Source organism: Sceloporus occidentalis, unplaced genomic scaffold (genome assembly GCF_023333645.1).
Source record: "Sceloporus occidentalis isolate IW3139 unplaced genomic scaffold, rSceOcc1.0.p SCAF_7, whole genome shotgun sequence".
Classification (NCBI taxonomy): Eukaryota; Metazoa; Chordata; class Lepidosauria; order Squamata; family Phrynosomatidae; genus Sceloporus; species Sceloporus occidentalis.
Genome location: NW_028316987.1, coordinates 53,743,766 through 53,762,641, shown reverse-complemented (window position 1 = coordinate 53,762,641; position 18,876 = coordinate 53,743,766). Strand labels below are relative to the sequence as shown.

General features: G+C 39.5%; 1 protein-coding gene across 8 annotated transcripts in view; it reads right to left on the bottom strand.

Annotated features, from left to right (window-relative positions):
- Window positions 1-18,876, bottom strand: part of SATB1 (SATB homeobox 1) — a 140,332-nt gene that overhangs the window by 66,007 nt on the left and 55,449 nt on the right. For all 8 annotated transcript variants that reach the window (XM_089532961.1, XM_089532967.1, XM_089532964.1 and 5 more), the window contains one exon: window positions 2,263-2,374. In XM_089532961.1, the coding sequence (XP_089389087.1) occupies window positions 2,263-2,374 (112 nt within the window). The remainder of the gene's footprint in view (window positions 1-2,262; window positions 2,375-18,876) is intronic.

The window sequence follows — 18,876 nt, the reverse complement described above, 5'->3', positions numbered from 1 at the left end:
ATGATTATTTTTAATGTATTTATTTCATGAAGATTTTCCCAGTTTCCCCCCATTTCCAGTTGTTCTATAGTAAAAATGGGGGGAGGGGGTTCCCTTGAGAAAATAGTCCTATTTCCTCTTCTCCCTTTTTGAGGTTTTGCCATCTTACTCATTAGACCTCTTTTAACAAAAACAAAAATTAGTCTTCTTTTAGTGCAAACAACATGTAATGCCCAATTAAAAAATTGAATTCTCTACAGATAACTTTATACTGAAGGTTCTGAAACCAAAAGTAAAAACCATAATCCAGTTCCAGAAAAAGCTGGTTCACAAGTCTGTATACATAGTTCAACATCTGGTTACTTTTAAAACAGCCACTGCTTCTGTCCAATAAATCACTTCTGGATACAAGCAATGTGTGTGTGGGGAAAATGCCTGTGCGCTTAAACTGTATCATGACTAGCAGCCATTTCTGCTGTTGTAAGGTGCTAGACTGCAGTAATAACTGCAAATTCTTACAGATTTGGCCACATGCAGCATCAATTTTCATAGGCACTTATCCATACTCCCATACCTAGTTCAGAGAAGCAAGAGATATGACACAGTCATTTGGCATTTTAAAAAATACTGTGGCTGAAAAGCAGTGTAAGGTGACCTAAAGTCTTTGTGTTGTTTTATCTATGACAACTGTTTTCATACATACAAACCAGCACTTAATGGTTCAGCAATCAACACCAACATCTATGCATGAACTGGCTTATATTCTGCCCCATTTCTATTCTTAGAGCAGGTCCATGGTCGCTAGCCTGAATATTTTCCAGTCAAGTTTATTTTCATTCTCCATCTATTGAAACTCCGTGGTCAAAATACTGTAAATATTTTCAAAATCTAAATTAATCACATGGAACGTACACCATCAAGCAAACAGCATTTCATAGCTCTTGAGTAACAATAGGTCTTGGTCAGCTATATGATTTTTCACTTAACAGTTTATGTGATTTTTGGACTATTTACATTATTACTGGTTTAATCTCATTGGCCAGCTCAAAATGTAGTGAGGTTAGATTATTTTAAACCTGCATACTATGGTAATATTGGGGACAATAAACAGATCTCATTATAGTATTTTGTGGGTTTTTCAGGCTATGTGGCTGTGTTTTGGAAGAGTTTATTCCTGACTTTTCACCTGCATGTTCTCTGAAGATGCCAGCCACAGATGTTGGCAAAATGTCAGGAATAAACTCTTCCTGAAAATGGCCACATAGCCTGAAAAACCCACAAAAACCCATGGATGCCAGCCATCAAAACCTTCAACTTCGTATCAGATCTCATTATATTCCATGTCTTAAGTGTGCATGTGATTGGGTCTTTGGACCGCACTCCACAACTGCTACCTTTTCCTAACATACACAAGCTACTTAAGCACTGATCGTTCTGTAAATCTGTTGCATATAGATTACATTGCTAAATGTTTGGGGCACAGAAGGCTCTAGATGCAGGATCTAAGGGTGGGCTGGATCCAGATATTGGCAGGAATTATATCAGTAACTACACCATCATAGGTAATAGCAATATGAGGGGAAAGGCCATGGACACACTAGCCATAAAGAAAGTAAGGCACTGGAGAAAAAGTCTGTTCAGTCAGTACACTTTTTGTCTACATTCCTTTACCCCCAGTGTGCAAACCTGGAAAAACTGTAACCTCTAGTGTAATGCACTAACAGACTTCCTATGGAAATTAATGGGACTAAAATTAGCTATCACCAATTTATGTCCTATGGATTTTATGGAGTTTACACTAGTTATAGTTCTACCCAACTGTACTTTAGATAAATGCCACAGAACAACAATGTGACTACATGGTGCTACCAAAGATACCCTTAAGTGATGAATACCAATAACAATGTATTCCACTTTCACTAAGAACTGTTTTTAAATTCTAGATTTGGTAAACTCACCATACTTCAGCAAATTGTGTAATTTGTATAATGGCAATATAAATGTGGGCCCAATGATGGCATCATCATCATCGTCACCATCATTATTGTGTAGAGTTGACAAAAATATGGTCAAATCAATCACTATAAATCTAGATACTTCTTTCTTCTTCTATAACTCAAAAAAATTGTACAAGTATAAACCCTTTTTCCCCTCAATAGTTGCACAGAAATTTCCTCACAATAGCTAATAGAAGCCCATGTTTCAAGAATTCAAACAAACTTTAAAAGTGTTAAATCTTAAGTATGTAGTCACCATGACTTCAATTCTCCTCTTTTTGCTTACCCATCATATCTTTTGCCTTCTTGAAATGTTTATACCACCTCCCAAATTCCTGACATTTTGCTGCTGAAACGTTTGCATAGTAAGTGCTGTTCACAATGGAAGAAATCATACTCTGAAAAGAAAGTGGGGAAAGCATCTGTATTAATGATATATTTAACAAAATAAGTTATTGTAATCATTTGATGGTTAATATTTTTAGTTTCAACACCATATTAAATTTAATACTTTAGTCAGTTATGCTGGGATATCCCACAGAAATACTGTTATAGTATCCCAGACAGATATCATATAATCTCACATTTTTTTCTTGTCTGTACCCCATCCCATTACACTTGTATAGTGAGGATTTTTTTTCCCACATAGAAGATAAAATGTATTCTGGCATATTTTAAAAATGACGTAAAGTTGTATTTTGACACATCTGAACACTAATGTGCAATGAGGCTGCAGAAGGGAAGAAGATGCAGGAAAATCTCAATTTAGAAACCTCTTTCACCTAAAACTATAGGATAGAAGTGAGGGCAGATCTACTGTGCCTTAACCATCAACTAAAGTTTGCACCTGGGTGGAGATGCCTGGAGTTGAAAATACATGCTACGAGACCAGTGTTCAAATACCCATTCAACCATGGAAACCCATTGGCTGTCCTTGGGCAAGCCATATCCTCTACTACAGAGAAAGGCCAAGACAAACCTTTTCTGAACAAATCTTGCCAAGAAAACTCCATTATAGGTTCAGTTTGGGGTCACCATAAGTCACAAATGACTTGAAGGCATGCAACAACAAAAATAACCAGTTAAGTAAGCAGTCCAGTACAAGGATTTCACCATATTTCCTTTCTAAATATGAACCCTAACTCCTTCCTAATAGTACTTCTATATACATTTCATACATATAAAAAACTTACCAAAGTTATGTACTTTCTACACTAATCTGTTTTATGTTCTCAGAATACAGGAGAATAAAATGTTTAAAGAATTTCTTTATTTACTGTAAGTCGAGAAATTTATGCCCCAAAATTGACCCTAAAATCCTGGGTCGACTTATATATGACTAGACTAATACTGGTCCTGAAACAAACACCGCTGTGGTGCCCCACTCTTTGTGCCTGGAGACAGGAGAGAGAGAGAGAGAGTGTGTGTGTGTGTATGAGAGAGAGAGAGAGAGAGAGAGAGAGAGAGAGAGAGAAGAGTTTCCTGATTGGATTTCCCATCAAAGCAACACACCTTTTAGTTCCACTTCCTTCCTTCCCCAATCTGATTTAAAAGCTTTCCCTTCCCATCAAAGAAACAGCCCATTTAATTCCACTTCCTTTCCTCCTCAACCCAATATTACAACCTCTCCTCCAGCACCAGGAAAGTGGTGTTAGGTGGTCAGGAATGGTTTGACAGGTCAGGAGGGACAGAAGTGGTGTTTTTTTCCTTTCCATGCTTTGTTATAGCCTCCTAATTATTACCTTCAACTTATCCATGGGTCATACCAAGATCCATGATTTTGACTCTGAAACCTTCCCTTGGCTTATACATGAGAGTGACTTGTATACGAGTATATATGGTAAAAGATACCGATTTATTATCTTAGGATGAATTTAAATGAATTTTTCTGCTATGAAGACAATTTTGTCCCCACAGCTATGGTGGTTGAGTCATAGGTATTAAAGAATAAGAAGCACTTCACTTATAGGTCCAAAACACATTGCAGAAATAATCCAGTCAGAGACAACTTTAACTGCCCTAAGTCAGTGCTAGGGGAATCTCGGGAATTGTAATTTATTGTGGCACCAGAGCTCTCTGGCAGAGAAGGCTAAATGTCTCAGAAAACTATAGTTCCCAGAATTCCTTAGCATTGAGCTGGGACAGTAAAAGCAGTCTCAAACTGGATTATTTCTGCAGTGTGTTTTGGACCACAGTTTCAGTTGCCTTTTAACCATGTCACACCAATGGACAGAAATAATTCCTTCTGATTTCAACCTCAACCCTCTCCACCCATCTACACATTTTAGTAAATGGTTGAGGCACAACAGATTTGACCTCTCTTGCATAACTACAATTGTAGGTGAAAGAGGTTTCTAAGTGTATGTAATCATAATAATCAGATTGGGCCACAAGGACTTTGTTGAAATAGGAGACAGTGTGAAGAAGAAGAAGAATCATGTATGTATGATAAACTGAATTTATGGTACAGAAGTAAAATAAAATTTTTATTCATAGAAACCCATTAGAGTATGAAGTGGTGCTAAGGGCCACCTACAATGAAGCATGAGCAGGTCATACAACTGTAAGAAAATTCAAATTTAGAGAATTGAAGTTCTAAGATAAAAATGTCAAAATAAGCACTTACAGAACTTATAGAAACTATATAGTGACATATGACTCACAAATCTTGTTATCTTATCCAAACTAGACCCAATCTATTTTATTGTGTGCTAGCTTATTAAATATCAGAAAGACATCTTACAAATTACTATTATCAACTCTTTGAAACACAGTCTTGTATTCTTTAACTTCATATTAGAAGGAACCTCCTGACTGTAAGAACAATTCAGCACTGGAACCAATTGCCTAGAGAAGTGGTAGGGTCTCTTCCTTTGGGCATCTTCAAGGAGATAATCTAGCCGGAGTTCCTGCAGTGAGCTAGGGGTTGGATTCGATGGCATCTAGGCCATTGTGCTCTATGACTATATTAATTCTATTATTTCATATGAAAAAGACTTCTTAAATACACATGTGTATGTATAAGTGTGTATGTACGTATATGTATACACACACTTTTCTAAATATATGTACAATCCAATCAGGAAACTCTCTACGCACTGTCCTTAGGAAAACTCATTAGCGCTCTTGGCTTTTCCTACCATCTGTATGCCGATGACACCCAGCTGTATCTTTCCGCCCCTAACCTTTCTCCAAGGCTTGAACAGCAAGTTTCGTCTTGCCTCACAGCTGTCTCGCAGTGGATGTGCCATCGGCGTTTGAAGCTCAACATGTCCAAGACTGAGCTTCTTGTGTTTCCTCCTAAGCCCACCCTTCAACACTCCTTTTCTGTCTCTGTGGACAACATTTCTATTCAACCCGTCCAGCAAGCCCGCAGTCTTGGTTTTATCTTTGACTCTTCTCTGTCATGTATCCCTCAGATCCAGACCACAGCCAAGGCTTCTAGATTCTTTTTGTACAATATTGCCAAAATCCGACCATATCTCTCCTCCTCTACTGCCAAGATCCTGGTCCATGCCCTAGTGATCTCACGACTTGATTACTGTAACGTCCTCCTGGCTGGGCTTCCTCTTTCTCACCTCTGTCCTTTAATCTCTGTCCAGCATTCAGCTGCACGCATTATCACTTCCACCCACCGCGCTGACCACATCTCTCCTGTGTTGGCATCCCTTCACTGGCTCCCCCTCCCTTTCCGCATTCAGTATAAGCTCCTGCTGTCGACATTTAAAGCCCTCCATGGACTGGCCCCTCCTTACTTATCAGACATTTTTTCTCCTCACCTTCCCACCAGGGCCCTCCGTTCTGGTAGTCAAGGTCTGCTGTCCCAGTCCAGGATTTCCTCTGCCCCATCCCAGATTTGCCCCTTTTCACTTGCTGCCCCTCACTCCTGGAACCTTCTTCCCCCACAAGCAAGAGCCATCACTTCTTTAACCATCTTCAAAACGGAGTTGAAAACCATTCTGTTCAGAGAAGCCTTCCCAGGCATTGCATAACTGTTGCTTACTATTTGATGTTCTTTTGGTGCCTGTTTATCAAACCATTTCCTGTATTGCTATGTACTGTATATGCATTATCCTACTTGAGAGTATGTATTTTCCCTGGAAGATTAACCATCCATTATGAAACCAAGCCCTCCCTCTGGTCCATCTGCCTTGGTCCAGGCCTCGGAGGTAGAGAGGAACTGCTGGACCTCTTACCCTTTCCCTCCACCACTCCCTTCTCCTTCTGTGTCATGTCTTTTTAGATTGTAAGCCTGAGGGCAGGGATCCATCTAGCTAAAAAGATTGCATGTACAGCGCTATGTAAATTTACAGCGCTTCATAAATAAAGGTTAATAATAATAATAATACAATTCCCAAACCATATACTGAAAGCAGAGTGGCCCTCCAGATGCTGTTTAACTGCATGTCCCATCAACCTTCAGTTATTTATGCTGGTTAGGACTTAGGTAAAGGTATTTCCCATAGACAAGTTTGTCAAGTTGTGTCTGACCACTGGGGGCAGTGCTCATCTCCGTTACTAAGCCGAAGAGGCAGCATTGTCAGAGATTACTCTGTGATCATGTGGCCAGCATGACTGCACAAGAACGCTGTTTACCTTCCCATCAAAGTGGTACCTACTTATCTGCTTACATTTGCATGCTTTCGAATTGCTAGGCTGGCAGAAGCTGGGACTAGTGGTGGGAGCTCACCCCATAATGCGGCACCCAGCCTCAAACTGCCAACCTGCTGATCTTGCAATCAACAGAATCAGTGTCTTAACCACTTGAGCCATCACATCCATTTATCAGAGTTATAATCCATCAACATTCGGATGGCTGCAAAATGCCAATCCTAGTTTAAAGGTTCACCCTGAGATGTTTCCATATCTTGTTTTTATAAGCCAAGACTTTCAATTTTTTCCCCTTCTACTGTAAATATCTTGCAATATGTAAGGAAAAAGATTTGCATAAGCTTAGAATTATTCAGTTATTTTCTGCAGTCTGCTCATAGGTGCAAATAAGCCTAACAGAAAATATAGGCTGTTACAATATCAGAAATAGGTTTATCTAGGACCCAGTAACAACTTTTGACTTTGATAATGAATTTAATCAGCCTACATCATTCTGTCTCTCCATCTTTCCTGCACGATTACTTGAGTTCATTTGTGTCTCAAGATCCAGAAATACTCAAATTGATACATGCACACAAGAGTACTTGTTGTTCTTTTTCTAAGACTGATGAAGATTTGATCTGAAATGGTGCCACCTTTGCAAAAGCCCCCTACACTAGGACGATACCATCTGCCACAGCCTGAGCTTTCTTATCAAAATACATTATTTATAATTATCTCTTCTGCAACCATGTGGCAAAAAAAGAAGATTTTTTTCTAAAGTTCACTTCTGGTTCAGTTACGCAGCTTTAAATGTATCCCATATTCTTAGTCCCAGCCCATCATTAGATAGGAAAGGTGCTATTGCAACAATGTTGCATAAACTGTAGCTTAAAGAAAAGGTGTTCTTGATAATCATTCTGCATTTACATTTTATTTGCTTAAAAAAGAAGCAGGGGATTCTCTCTAGGTGCGAGAAAGACTTTCATTTTGATCCATTCTTCTGCTATCAACAGAAAAGATTTTTTTAGCATGGCCTTTCTTAACTATGACCTGTAGATACTCAGAACATACATCCTAGGACTAAAAATGCATTGTTCTTTTTGTGAAACAACAACAAAACATTAATCAGGTCAGTTCAATGATCTAAACCCAAACTGCTCATGCTTTGCTGCCAAATCAACCTGCCATGACAAACTCTGTTATCTGTGATTGCTCAGCTTCAGGTCATAAAACCACTTATCTCGCCAATGTCCCAAATCCCTCCCTACCATCTTTAATGTTCACACCTTAAGTATTATTCCTGCAGATCTGTAATAATGGTGAGGAACATTCAGCAAAGATGGACATTGCAATGTTTACAAAAATGTGCTTGCTCTCCTAATAGGCAACTCTAAAGACAGATGTTCTCAAAGACAATGGCATGAACGTAGTTCTATTAGGTTATTTTTCCATATGAAAAATATTTCAGCATATCATCTCAAAAACTTTGACAGTCCTTCCTGATTGTTAAAAATATAAAGGGAAAAATAAGCATTTATACAACTGTCTCACCCATTTTGAAAGCTTTCAAGCTCGATCAGCAGTGGGGGCAAGGGCTACAACAACTTATTTACACAATTATCTAAATACGATTAAACAGCTGATGGACAAATATTAAACTGGAAAATGTATAGTCATTTCAGCTTAATGTAATCCTCTTTCTGTAAACACCCAAGATGATTTTTCCCCAACTAGAACAGTCCTGACATCTCATAAGCCTAAGGGTGAATAGCAAGAGATTGTTTTTGATAGTTATAAATATTCAAAAGACATGCAGACCATCTGCTTTCATAATACAGGTAAAGCAAGACTGCAAATGGTGACTGCTATGCAAAAATGATCCTTTTAACAAAGTCTCTCTCTTCTCAAAAACTATAGAGACAGATGTCAAAAACTGTTTTAAATAAGGCCAAGCAGGAGTGTGCGAGATGGAATATTCCTTTCACACACAGAGTGTGTAGTGCCTGTCTCTTTTTTCTTCCTATCTATCTGTGAAGCATATTTCTAAGAGTTTTAGATATCTTTTTTAAAAATAAAATCTCTCAAATAGCCTCAAACATGGTGTTTGGATTATGAATGCTAACTGATTTCAGCTACATACCCCCCCCCCATTTGAACATAAAGTATGGTTTGGATGGAAGTTGGTGAAAAAATTAAATGAGGTTAATTTTACACTATTCCCAAAACATCACATTGCACATAAGTCAGTATCGATTCCTATAAGCGTCAACATGTCTAATTTCCCTTTTATTTTCAAATTTGATTTTGTTTATGTTTTAACATTAATGACACTCTTCATGAAAGGTCTTGTAACAACATAATGATTTTGTCAAGTGGCAAGTTAAGATACGTTATCTTCTGAGCTGAATATAAAGAGCACTGCCCATAAACCCTAACAGTCAGTTTTCAGAAATGAAACATTATCTTGACAGTAACCTTTTAATGTATCATATTAATGACACAGCAGTGTTAAGCAGCACCTTATTTTTATAATTCTCAATAAAAGGGACATTTACTGAACAATCTGTCAACCACTGGAACCTTTTCTTTTCCCCCAAATGAACTCTAAAAAGCTCTTCTATGATTTCTATATGTTTTTCCCAACTAGGGTAAAGGCCATCCCACACTTTAATACTTCTGATATCAGAATTACTTTCTGCATTGGGTAGCCAGTGCCAGCTTCAAATTCACCATGGCTGTACTCAGAAAAAGCAACATATGAATGAGCCTCCAGTTTTCTATGTACCGGTAATGTAAAACAAACCTGGAAACTGAGGGTTAGCTGTAGCTTTCCATTCTATCTGAACTAGGAAACGGGTCTATAGTTTCCAAGAAATTAATGAATTAAAACTCTGCTTAATACTTTGGTTTGTTTGGAAGCTATTAATAATGGTTTCCTAACCTACATATAACAAGAAGGTGTAGTTAATGTGATTTCTTGGTTTATTTTCTTACCCACACAGAGGGAGAAATAAAGGAACTCCATGCAGGTACAGAAAACTTATTGGTACCTTGGTTTATTAAGCCAATGCACACACATCTGAAGCAGCTATTATAGTAATGTGAAATGAAAATGAACACAACATACACATAACCTTGGTCAGGTTGCTCTCATTGGACAAAAGACTTTGCTGTTGTTGTGTGTGCCTTCAAGTTGTTTCCACTTTATGGCAACCCTAAGGCAAAGCTATCATGGGGGTTTCTTGGCAAGTTTCTTCAGAGATGATTTGCCATGGCCCTCCTCTGAGGCTGAGAGATTGCTTGTCCAAGGTCACCCAATGGGTTTCCACGGCTGAGCTGAGATTTGAACCCTGGTCTCCAGATTTATAGTCCCGTGCTCAAACAAGAATACTACACTGGCACTTTGGACAAAAGACTATAGAGATCTATAAGAATGGGACACTTTTTAATCTTATAGATCTGTATGGCCAAAAAAAAAAAAAAAGATATCGATCTATAAGATTAAAATGTGTTTCAACCACTAGTTCTGTAAGGCACTACTGAAATGAACATCAATTTTAAGCATTTACTTTGCTAGATTACAACCCCCAGAAATCCCCAGAAAATATGGCCATGGTCTATGAGTTATGTCTTATATTCTAGTTTTCTACACATTCCTTTAATTCCTTCCTGATTTGAACTATCTGGAAGTGGCATTTCTCTCAATCAGAATTAGCTTGATTTGACCTTGATGACATTAGTTCAAAACACACTGTAGAAATAATCCAGTGTGAGACTGCTTTAACTGCCCTGGCTAAATGCTAGGGAATTCTGGGAACTGTAGTTCTGTGAGACATTTAGCCTTCTCTGTCAGAGAGCTTTGATGCCACAATAAACTACAAATCCAAGGATTCCCTAGCAGTGAGCCAGGGCAGTTAAACTGGTCTCAAACTGGATTATTTCTGCAGTGTGTTTTGGACCCTAGTCATTTAACCACATTTGACTGGCAAGATGATGCCATACCTCTTACTAGGAATATGGTGACCAGAGAGGAAGGCTCTGACATTAGAATCAGACAGATCTGTGCACAGTGAACAGAAATTACTGAATATCTTCATTCAACTTAGAATTAGGACAAGCAGTTGTGACTCTTGTCAAAGAAATCTCCTGAAATTATAGTTCCTTTGTTTGCCAATTAAGGTGGTTTTACAGTCTAGAAAAAATAGAGTGTGTTGTCATAAATTTGACTTACTGGGTTTTGCTCTCTGAATGAAGTCTAGCAAAAGTCTGAATTGTTTCCAGCTATGATGCCATCCCTAGGGGTCTAACTAGCCTTGCAAGACACATTTTGCGCAAAGTGTGGAAGTCTTGACAACAAAAAAGTGCCTCTCCCCTTCCTTCACAGGAAGAAATCTTGCAGAAGGTAAATGAACCTTTGATAGGCTGTTTCAACATGCTGAGACAGCCTGTCTTGTCAGAAACAAGTAATTTATAAAGATTTCTTCATAGCCCTACGTACTTTTTAAAATAAACATGACAGCTTACATTTCTTTATGGTTTTTACATTCTTTATAGCTAGGGTTGCCATAATTGTCCACTTTTACCAGGGACAAAATGTGGAACAAATTCAAGACCAAACTGTAGGACAACTGCAGGACAAAACTCAGCCCAAAATGTAGGACATTGAAGAAAAATGGTGGACCTTAAATGTCCTACATTTTGAGCTGAGTTTTGTCCTGCAGTTGCCCTACAGTTTGGTCTTGAATTTGTCCTACATTTTGTCCCTGGTAAAAGTGGACAATTATGGCAGCCCTATTTATAGCACAAACTATATACTCTCTCTCTCTCTCTCTCTCTCTCTCTCTCTATTAGTATCTTCATTTAGTTTGACAACTTGGAGGCACACTGTAGCTTTATTAAAATAATGGCAATATATTGTATTCTTCAGACTATGAAGTCTAAATGTGCCTGAGTAATATTATCCCATATTGTTCCTATAATCTCAAAAATCTATTACAGCCATCTGCTGACTCAATGGTCAGAGTCATTTACTAAAGACCACTGTTGTACAGAGTAGTTGCTTATGAAGCACAATTTATTTCTTAGGACAATTCCAAGATTAAAGGCTTATTCAGAAAAGGGAAAAAATTCTGAAAGTATCAAGAGTTTCCAGGTCTCTTTGTTTTGATTTTACCTGCATATTCCCTAGTTTATATCCAAATTCTTCCTTGAAATATCCCAGGTTTCTCTTCCTCACTTTCCCTTGCATCTTCCTGCCCCCATAACGTAACATCTAGACTTGGGCAATGTTTTGGAAACTGATTTTCAGCAACCTCCACAAAGTTGTGTTTATTATAATTCAAAAATTATAGCCAAAGTGCTGAAGTACTGTAGCAATATTACACTCGTTAAGCATTAGAATAATTTTGTTTTGATGCATAATATTGGGTTAATTAAAACTGACCTGGGCAATAGGCATGTAAAGACCTTGACAATGTCAGGAGTTACTAAGAAATACTTCAGGATTAAGAAAATATAATGTGACTATCCAAAATAAAACCAGGTTGGACAGAAACAAAACCTGGGACTTTGGGATATATTTCCCCTTATAATGGAGGGACTCTAACTGGTAGCTCAAATGCATTATGTTGTTCGCCTTTACAGATGTTACTGAAGTGATATGGGACTGTCATTAAGTTAGACACATCTATTTAAGTTTATTAAAAGAAAATCTTCTCACATCTCTCTGAGGGGCACAGAGGAGATGATGGCCAGAAAATCCTTGTTTCAATGAAGCAGCAATGATACTTGATACAGACTGGGAGTAGGGATGTTACCATTTGATACACATCTGGGTAGGCAGTGACAGAAGAAAAAGACAGTATACATGTCAGAGCCCATAGAAGATAAAGAAGGACTAAGACATAATGGATACAAGGAAGGGGAGTAGTTCTTGTAGTTTGTTGTGGCACCGGAGTTCTCTGAAAAAGAAGGTTAAATATTTCGCAAAACCACACATCCCAGAATTCCATAGCATTGAGCCATAGCAGTTAAAGCGGTGTCAAATTTCATTATTTATGTCTTGTCAAGGTTGCAACCAGGGTTTCCTATGTCTGAACCGAAGACTGGGATACAATTCACATCCCAATTTCTCTGACAAAAGTGGAGCCAGAGCAAATCCAAGGAGAGATCTCACAGTCACATTACAAAAGTAAATTTAAAGCAATAATTCATCACTTTTTAAAATAACAACTGTTTTCTGAATTAAGATTCATCCACATTTGCAATAAAAATTGTGAAATACCTTTATTAATGATGTTTTTGTTAACTGCCATCAAGTTGGCTTCTACTTAGGCAACCCTATAAATAAAAGACCTATAAGACACCCTGTTATTAGCAGCTCTGCTCAGGTCTTGCAAAGTCAGGGCTGTGGCTTCCTTCATTGTCTACCCATCTGCAATGTTGTATTCTTCTTTTCCTACTGCCCTCCACTCTACCAAACATTGACATCTTTTCTATTAAGTCTTGTTGTCTTATTATATGCCCAAATAGGATAGGCTCAGTTTGGTTACTTTGGCTTCTTGGAAACTTTCAGGTGTGATTTGCTCTATGACCCATTTATTTGTCTTTTTGGCACATACAATGGAGCTATGCTATACTATTAGTATTATGAAAGTTTTATTCCTATTAAATCTGCTGTAATGGTAAAGTTCTCAGGCATATTTCAGTAGCTATACATATTGTAACAGTTATGAGTACCAATGCACAATAGAGAATGGTTCCACATAAGGTTGAGCAGAGGTGCTTAACCACACAAAACTCCCTTGGACACATTTGTGTAGGTAGAATCAAGGTTGGTATACACAGCCTGTTACAAAGTGCATCCCTTCCCAAATTCTCTTTGCATCCTTGATTCTCTCCACTCCTTACTTTTTCCTGTCCCTCCACAAAGGGGCAAAACATACCCTGGAGAAGAGGATCAAAGTGGTGGATGGATTACACAGGTGTGCAGAACTTTGTCTACCAGAGCACATGTTCTTCCTAATCCTTAATATTTTTACTCCCAATAATTCCTGACATCACAATTTTCTGAATGCTTACTTGGAAGCAAATTACATTAAACATGCTTTATTTTCATGAAACGGTGTGAATGATTGTAGCCTCTGCTTCACTGAAATGCCTTCTTTCGCACTATTTTCCTTGAGACTTTTACCACCTTCCGTAGCCAATTTCCAGCCTTGAAAATATCAAACATTGGTTGGTTCTGCCTTTAGCCATTTGTTTTATAATTCCTCCTCTGTTTGCTTTGTTGACAATTTTATATTTGTTTTTTTTCAGTGTTAGGTTCCTTTCAATTTTCTCCATTTAACCAAGACTTACACTTTTAAAAAAAGTTTTGGCTAAAACATTTTTGCCCCACATTTGGCTGACTAACACTTCTCGACACGTCAGAAGTCCCAGTTGAAAGCCCTTTGAACCCTGAGAGGAGGGCAAGGACAGAGAGAAGCCACTTTAGTTGGCAGCTACCATCTCAAGGCACCTGATGTAATCCCAAAAGGAACTTGCCCTCACCTTTCCTATCAGAACAGCTGAAACTTAGTGAATGTAGCTCCATTACTAAATATCACCAGAAATACATTACAGTGGCCCGTTCCGGACGGGCGTAAAGTACGTATCCAGTAAGTACTAGGGTTAAGAAGGGGCGTCACTTCCTGACACCCTTAACCCTATTACGTACTGGATACATACAAAATGGTGGCGCCCGTTCCACACAGGCATCACCATCTTGACGTAGCGGACACATAGCATCCGCACGTCATGCCCTGAATGTGATGCCGCGAGTGCATGACTAGTGCCTCGTGGCATCACATCCGGGGCGCAAAAAGAAGTACTATTTTCCGGCTTCTTTTTGCTCTGTGAGGGAGCCGCACGGTACAGAAGCTGCGGCTCCCTCATGGAGCAACCGGCGGTGCCCGCAGACCGCCGCTTTTAGGTCGTCTGTAACACGCCAGTGTCAGTTCTCAATAGCTTTACTTATCCTTTCCACTTTCCACTGGAAGACATGACAGGTGAATGAAACAACCTCCACTGAAGCCACTGCCTCAAGGTGACTGAAGCACCCTGAAAGGCTCCACTCTCAAAGGGGGCGTTCCCACTTGCGATTTAAAACGAATTTAAATACAGCGGTTCGTTTTAAAGCGATTCAAAATAAAGCGAGTGTTATCCCGCTTTTCAAATCGCTTTATTTGTATCATTCCCATTTACGTAATGTTTTATTTTAATTCGCTGTAATTGACCCTGTTTCGTTCCCATTCAAGGATGAATTGGTGTATATTTAAACTGGTTTGGTTACTTTTTCGTTCACATTCACTTGTTTCGGCTGTCAATCAAAGCGACGTCATCATGACGTCACATTAATTCGGAGTAACATACACCGATGTAGCCTGTACCTGCGTCCCCACTACCTGGCCATTTTTAATTTGTTAGAAATTTCACGGGTTTTTTTTTAAAAGAGCCAATCAAGAGGCGCTTATTCGTCCTCTTCTGTGTCTCCCCATATTAACTGCCATAACTCAGTGCTAGGGAATCCTGGGAATGATAGTTTATTATGGCACCAGCACTCTCTGGCAGAGGAGGATAAATGTCTCACAAACACAACAAACACAACCATCCCATAGTTCCTCTGGAAAGAGCCTTGGTTCCCCAAATTCGCTTTGCCTGTCCCATGGGGATAGAATCTTTGGGGAAGATTGCTCCCTGGGCTGTCTTGGGAGCCATGAAGCGGGGATATGTCCTGCAAAACCCATCCCATAGTTCCTCTGGAAAGAGCCTCAGTTCCCCAAATTCGCTTTGGCCGCTCCATGGGGAAAGAATCTTTGGGGAAGATTGCTCCCTGGGCTGTCTTGGGAGCCATGAAGCGGGGATATGTCCTGCAAAACCCATCCCATAGTTCCTCTGGAAAGAGCCTCGGTTCCCCAAATTTGCTTTGGCCGCTCCATGGGGAAAGAATCTTTGGGGAAGATTGCTCCCTGGGCTGTCTTGGGAGCCATGAAGCGGGGATATGTCCTGCAAAACCCATCCCATAGTTCCTCTGGAAAGAGCCTCGGTTCCCCAAATTCGCTTTGCCTGACCCATTGATCTCTGGGCTGTCCTCCAAAGCCCATCTGGTGCTCAGGCAGAGGTGAAAAAGAAAGAATAGTTAAAAATGGTGTTCAATGGCTCTCCTCACACATCAGTCTATGAAAGAGGAGCAGAGGGGAGGTTGCAATCCACCAGAGGAAAGGCTATTATGCGAATGGAAGAAAATGGCGCCGGCAATGCAGAAAGAAACCAAAGAGGGTGACACCCCCAGGCCAGCCCCTTGAGCGCTGCTCCTCCCATCCTGTGGAACCCGAATCAGATGCCAAAACGTTCCCATTTAAATACAGAGATTCCTATCTCGGATCAAGGGATAATACTAGGGTAGACCCTAGTATTTTTTTACGCCAGTTTATAGGCTTCTAATCCAGGTTAAATGTTACGATTCGAATCGCAGTGGGTTAATCTAGAACTGTTCTAGAGTTAATTCGGGATTGAGTGGGAACGATACACCTTGGATTCGATTTGTAAACCGGTGTATAAGCGAGTGGAAACGACCCCAAAGACTTCATTTTTGTCATCAAGAAAAACAAGGTGAAAATGAAGCCAGCTCCGTCAAAAGTCACCAGGAGTCATGAAGGCATGAGTTTGTATGCGAGTATGTGAACAGGAGTATATAAGAGGAATAGTATGAATGGAATGTGTGCCAGAGAGGAATGGTTCTACCTCCTTTTTCCCAAATTCAGTTTCACAGGGTAGTTGTTGTATATTATTTTAAAATTTAAGCATTTTATAATGTTGTGTTTTGTAATTCATTTATGGTTATACAGGTCTGCTGTTTTGCCTTTTGGGGAAATTATTATTATTATAAAGTTAGGATAATGATAGGAATATGCACTGGCTGGAGCTCAATGAAAAAGGTAAGATAGGCCTTTGCTCCGCCCCTAGTACATACTAGGAGTTGGCCGAGGACGCAGCATCCAATCAGGCCTCACTCCTAGTACATACTGGGGATGTCAAAATGGCAGCACCCTATACACATGGGCGCCGCCATTTTGACATGATGGATGCTTAGCATCCGCACGTCGTGGCGTGGTTGTGATGCCGCAAGTGCGCCATTGGCGCCTTGCAGCATCACAACTGCACTGCAAGAAGAACCCGCTTTTTGCGGGTTCTTTTTGATGTGCGGGGGAGCCGCGCGGTTTGTCTGCTGTGGCTCCCTCGCGCAGCAAACATGGATGCCAGCGGAGTGCCCTTTTTGAGCGCTCTGTAAAGTGCCATTCAAATGTAAGCAATAATGAGAGGAAGAAAGAGAAGAATCCAAACTAAATGAGTCACTCATTGTTTGCCAAGCGACATATACTAACTTGTCCCTCAATAGTACTGGTTTAGTTTGAACTCAATTCATGGCTATCTTGCAATCTAAATAATGCAAATCACAGAAGAATACTATACTAATTTTGCTTTGGAAAAGGTTTACTTTTCAGATAACATAATTCTGGTTATAATACAAGTGTATGGAGAATAACCAGAAAAGAAAAATGACGGCATTATAAATAAAACATTTCAAAACTAACACTAGAATGAAGCATTAGTTAATAAAAATGCCAGAAAAAAAAGAACTGTATGGCTCAGAGGCACTGCCAAGTTTGATGGGGTCTTGGTTGGGGTGCCCTCTGGGGAGCTTCTTACTCTACTCTGGCTTCACTAAGAATTTGTCTAACTTTGGGCAGGGGGGAGCTTGTCTCACTCACCTCCCACTACCGCCTCACCAAATGAGGGGTTCGGCTCTACTCCTGACCCATCTGGCTGGAAAAGTAGATTATACCGATGCACTGCAGTTAGCAACAGCCTTTTGCCATTTCAATTAAATTTCCCTGCAGACTAGAGCAAGAGTAGTAGCAAGATCTACCATTATATGCACATGGCTTGCTGCCATTCTCACTCTAGGGAGAGAGGAGAACCATTTAAATTAAAATGGTGCATAACTGCAGTCTAAGCTACTAATACAGCATTTTGCATCAAGACCTTCACTTACAGCTGCAGTTTCTCAGGTGCATTTTGGGTCTTTTGTACCCTGGACTTTACCTGATAATCTGCATCAAATGACACCACTGGTGTAGTTGCTCAATACACAGCTTTAGTCAACAATACTGTACATTTTAAAATCAAATGTAACTCATCCACATGTTAAGATAGTATAATTTTGAGATCTGTGTGTATATATCTATCTTACTTGTCAAAATAACATGCAGAGAAAAATGGAATCAGATCCCAATGCTGACTTTTATTTTTAGTATAAGTGCCTGATATTTTGAGTGCTTCTTTTTAAAAGCATAGTATTTGGGCACAATTAGGAACTGCAAGCATGTTCACTTTGTTAAAAAGAAACAGTTGGATGTTTGGAGTCTCAGCCCCAAGATGTAACTCTCCAAGGAAAGGATGTAGACAAGGGAAGACAGCAGAGTTAGTTCTGATTTTCCTGTTAATAACAAACCCATGTTTGTGAAGCAAGCAATGGCAAGCAAACTCCTTTCTATGAGGCACAGAGACCCAAAAGAACAGATATATCAGCCAGAACAGGCTCATTAATTGTCATCAAAAGAGAACAGGCTCATTAATTGTCATCAAAAGAGAACTATGGAGGCTACCGGTTGCCAAAGCAATACAGCCACCCTTATTGTGCACTTTCTAAGTTGTTTCTGACCTATGGAGACCCTAGGGCAAACCTATCTTGCGGTTTTCTTGGCAAGATTTGTTTGGAGAATGTTTGCCATTGCCTTTCCCTGAGGCTAAGAGCATGTGGCTTGCCCAACATCACCCAGTGGATTTCATGGCTGAGTTGGGAATTGAACCCTGATATCCAGAGTCACAGTCCAACGCTCAAACCATTATGCCATGCTGACTCTTACAGCCATCCTTAAACATTGTCAAAAATTTAAACAGTTGAGACTTCTGGGAGACACTTGACCACTGACTATGTCTTTTGTGGTGGCAGAAGGCCACTGCAAATGGAATGATGGAAGAGGTTTATAATGCTTACTTTATGCTTCAGACCTGAGGAGAAGGATGGGGTACAGCTCAAAGCTTCTGACAATGAAGAAAATAGGGACTGAAGATAGTCCAATATTTTGGTAGGCCATGGATATCTATCTGTATAAACAGTTCATGACTTCAGTTCCAGAATTAATGCTTTATATAGTACTAGTGATAAGATTTCTGTAACATCTTTCACTAAAATAACTATAAT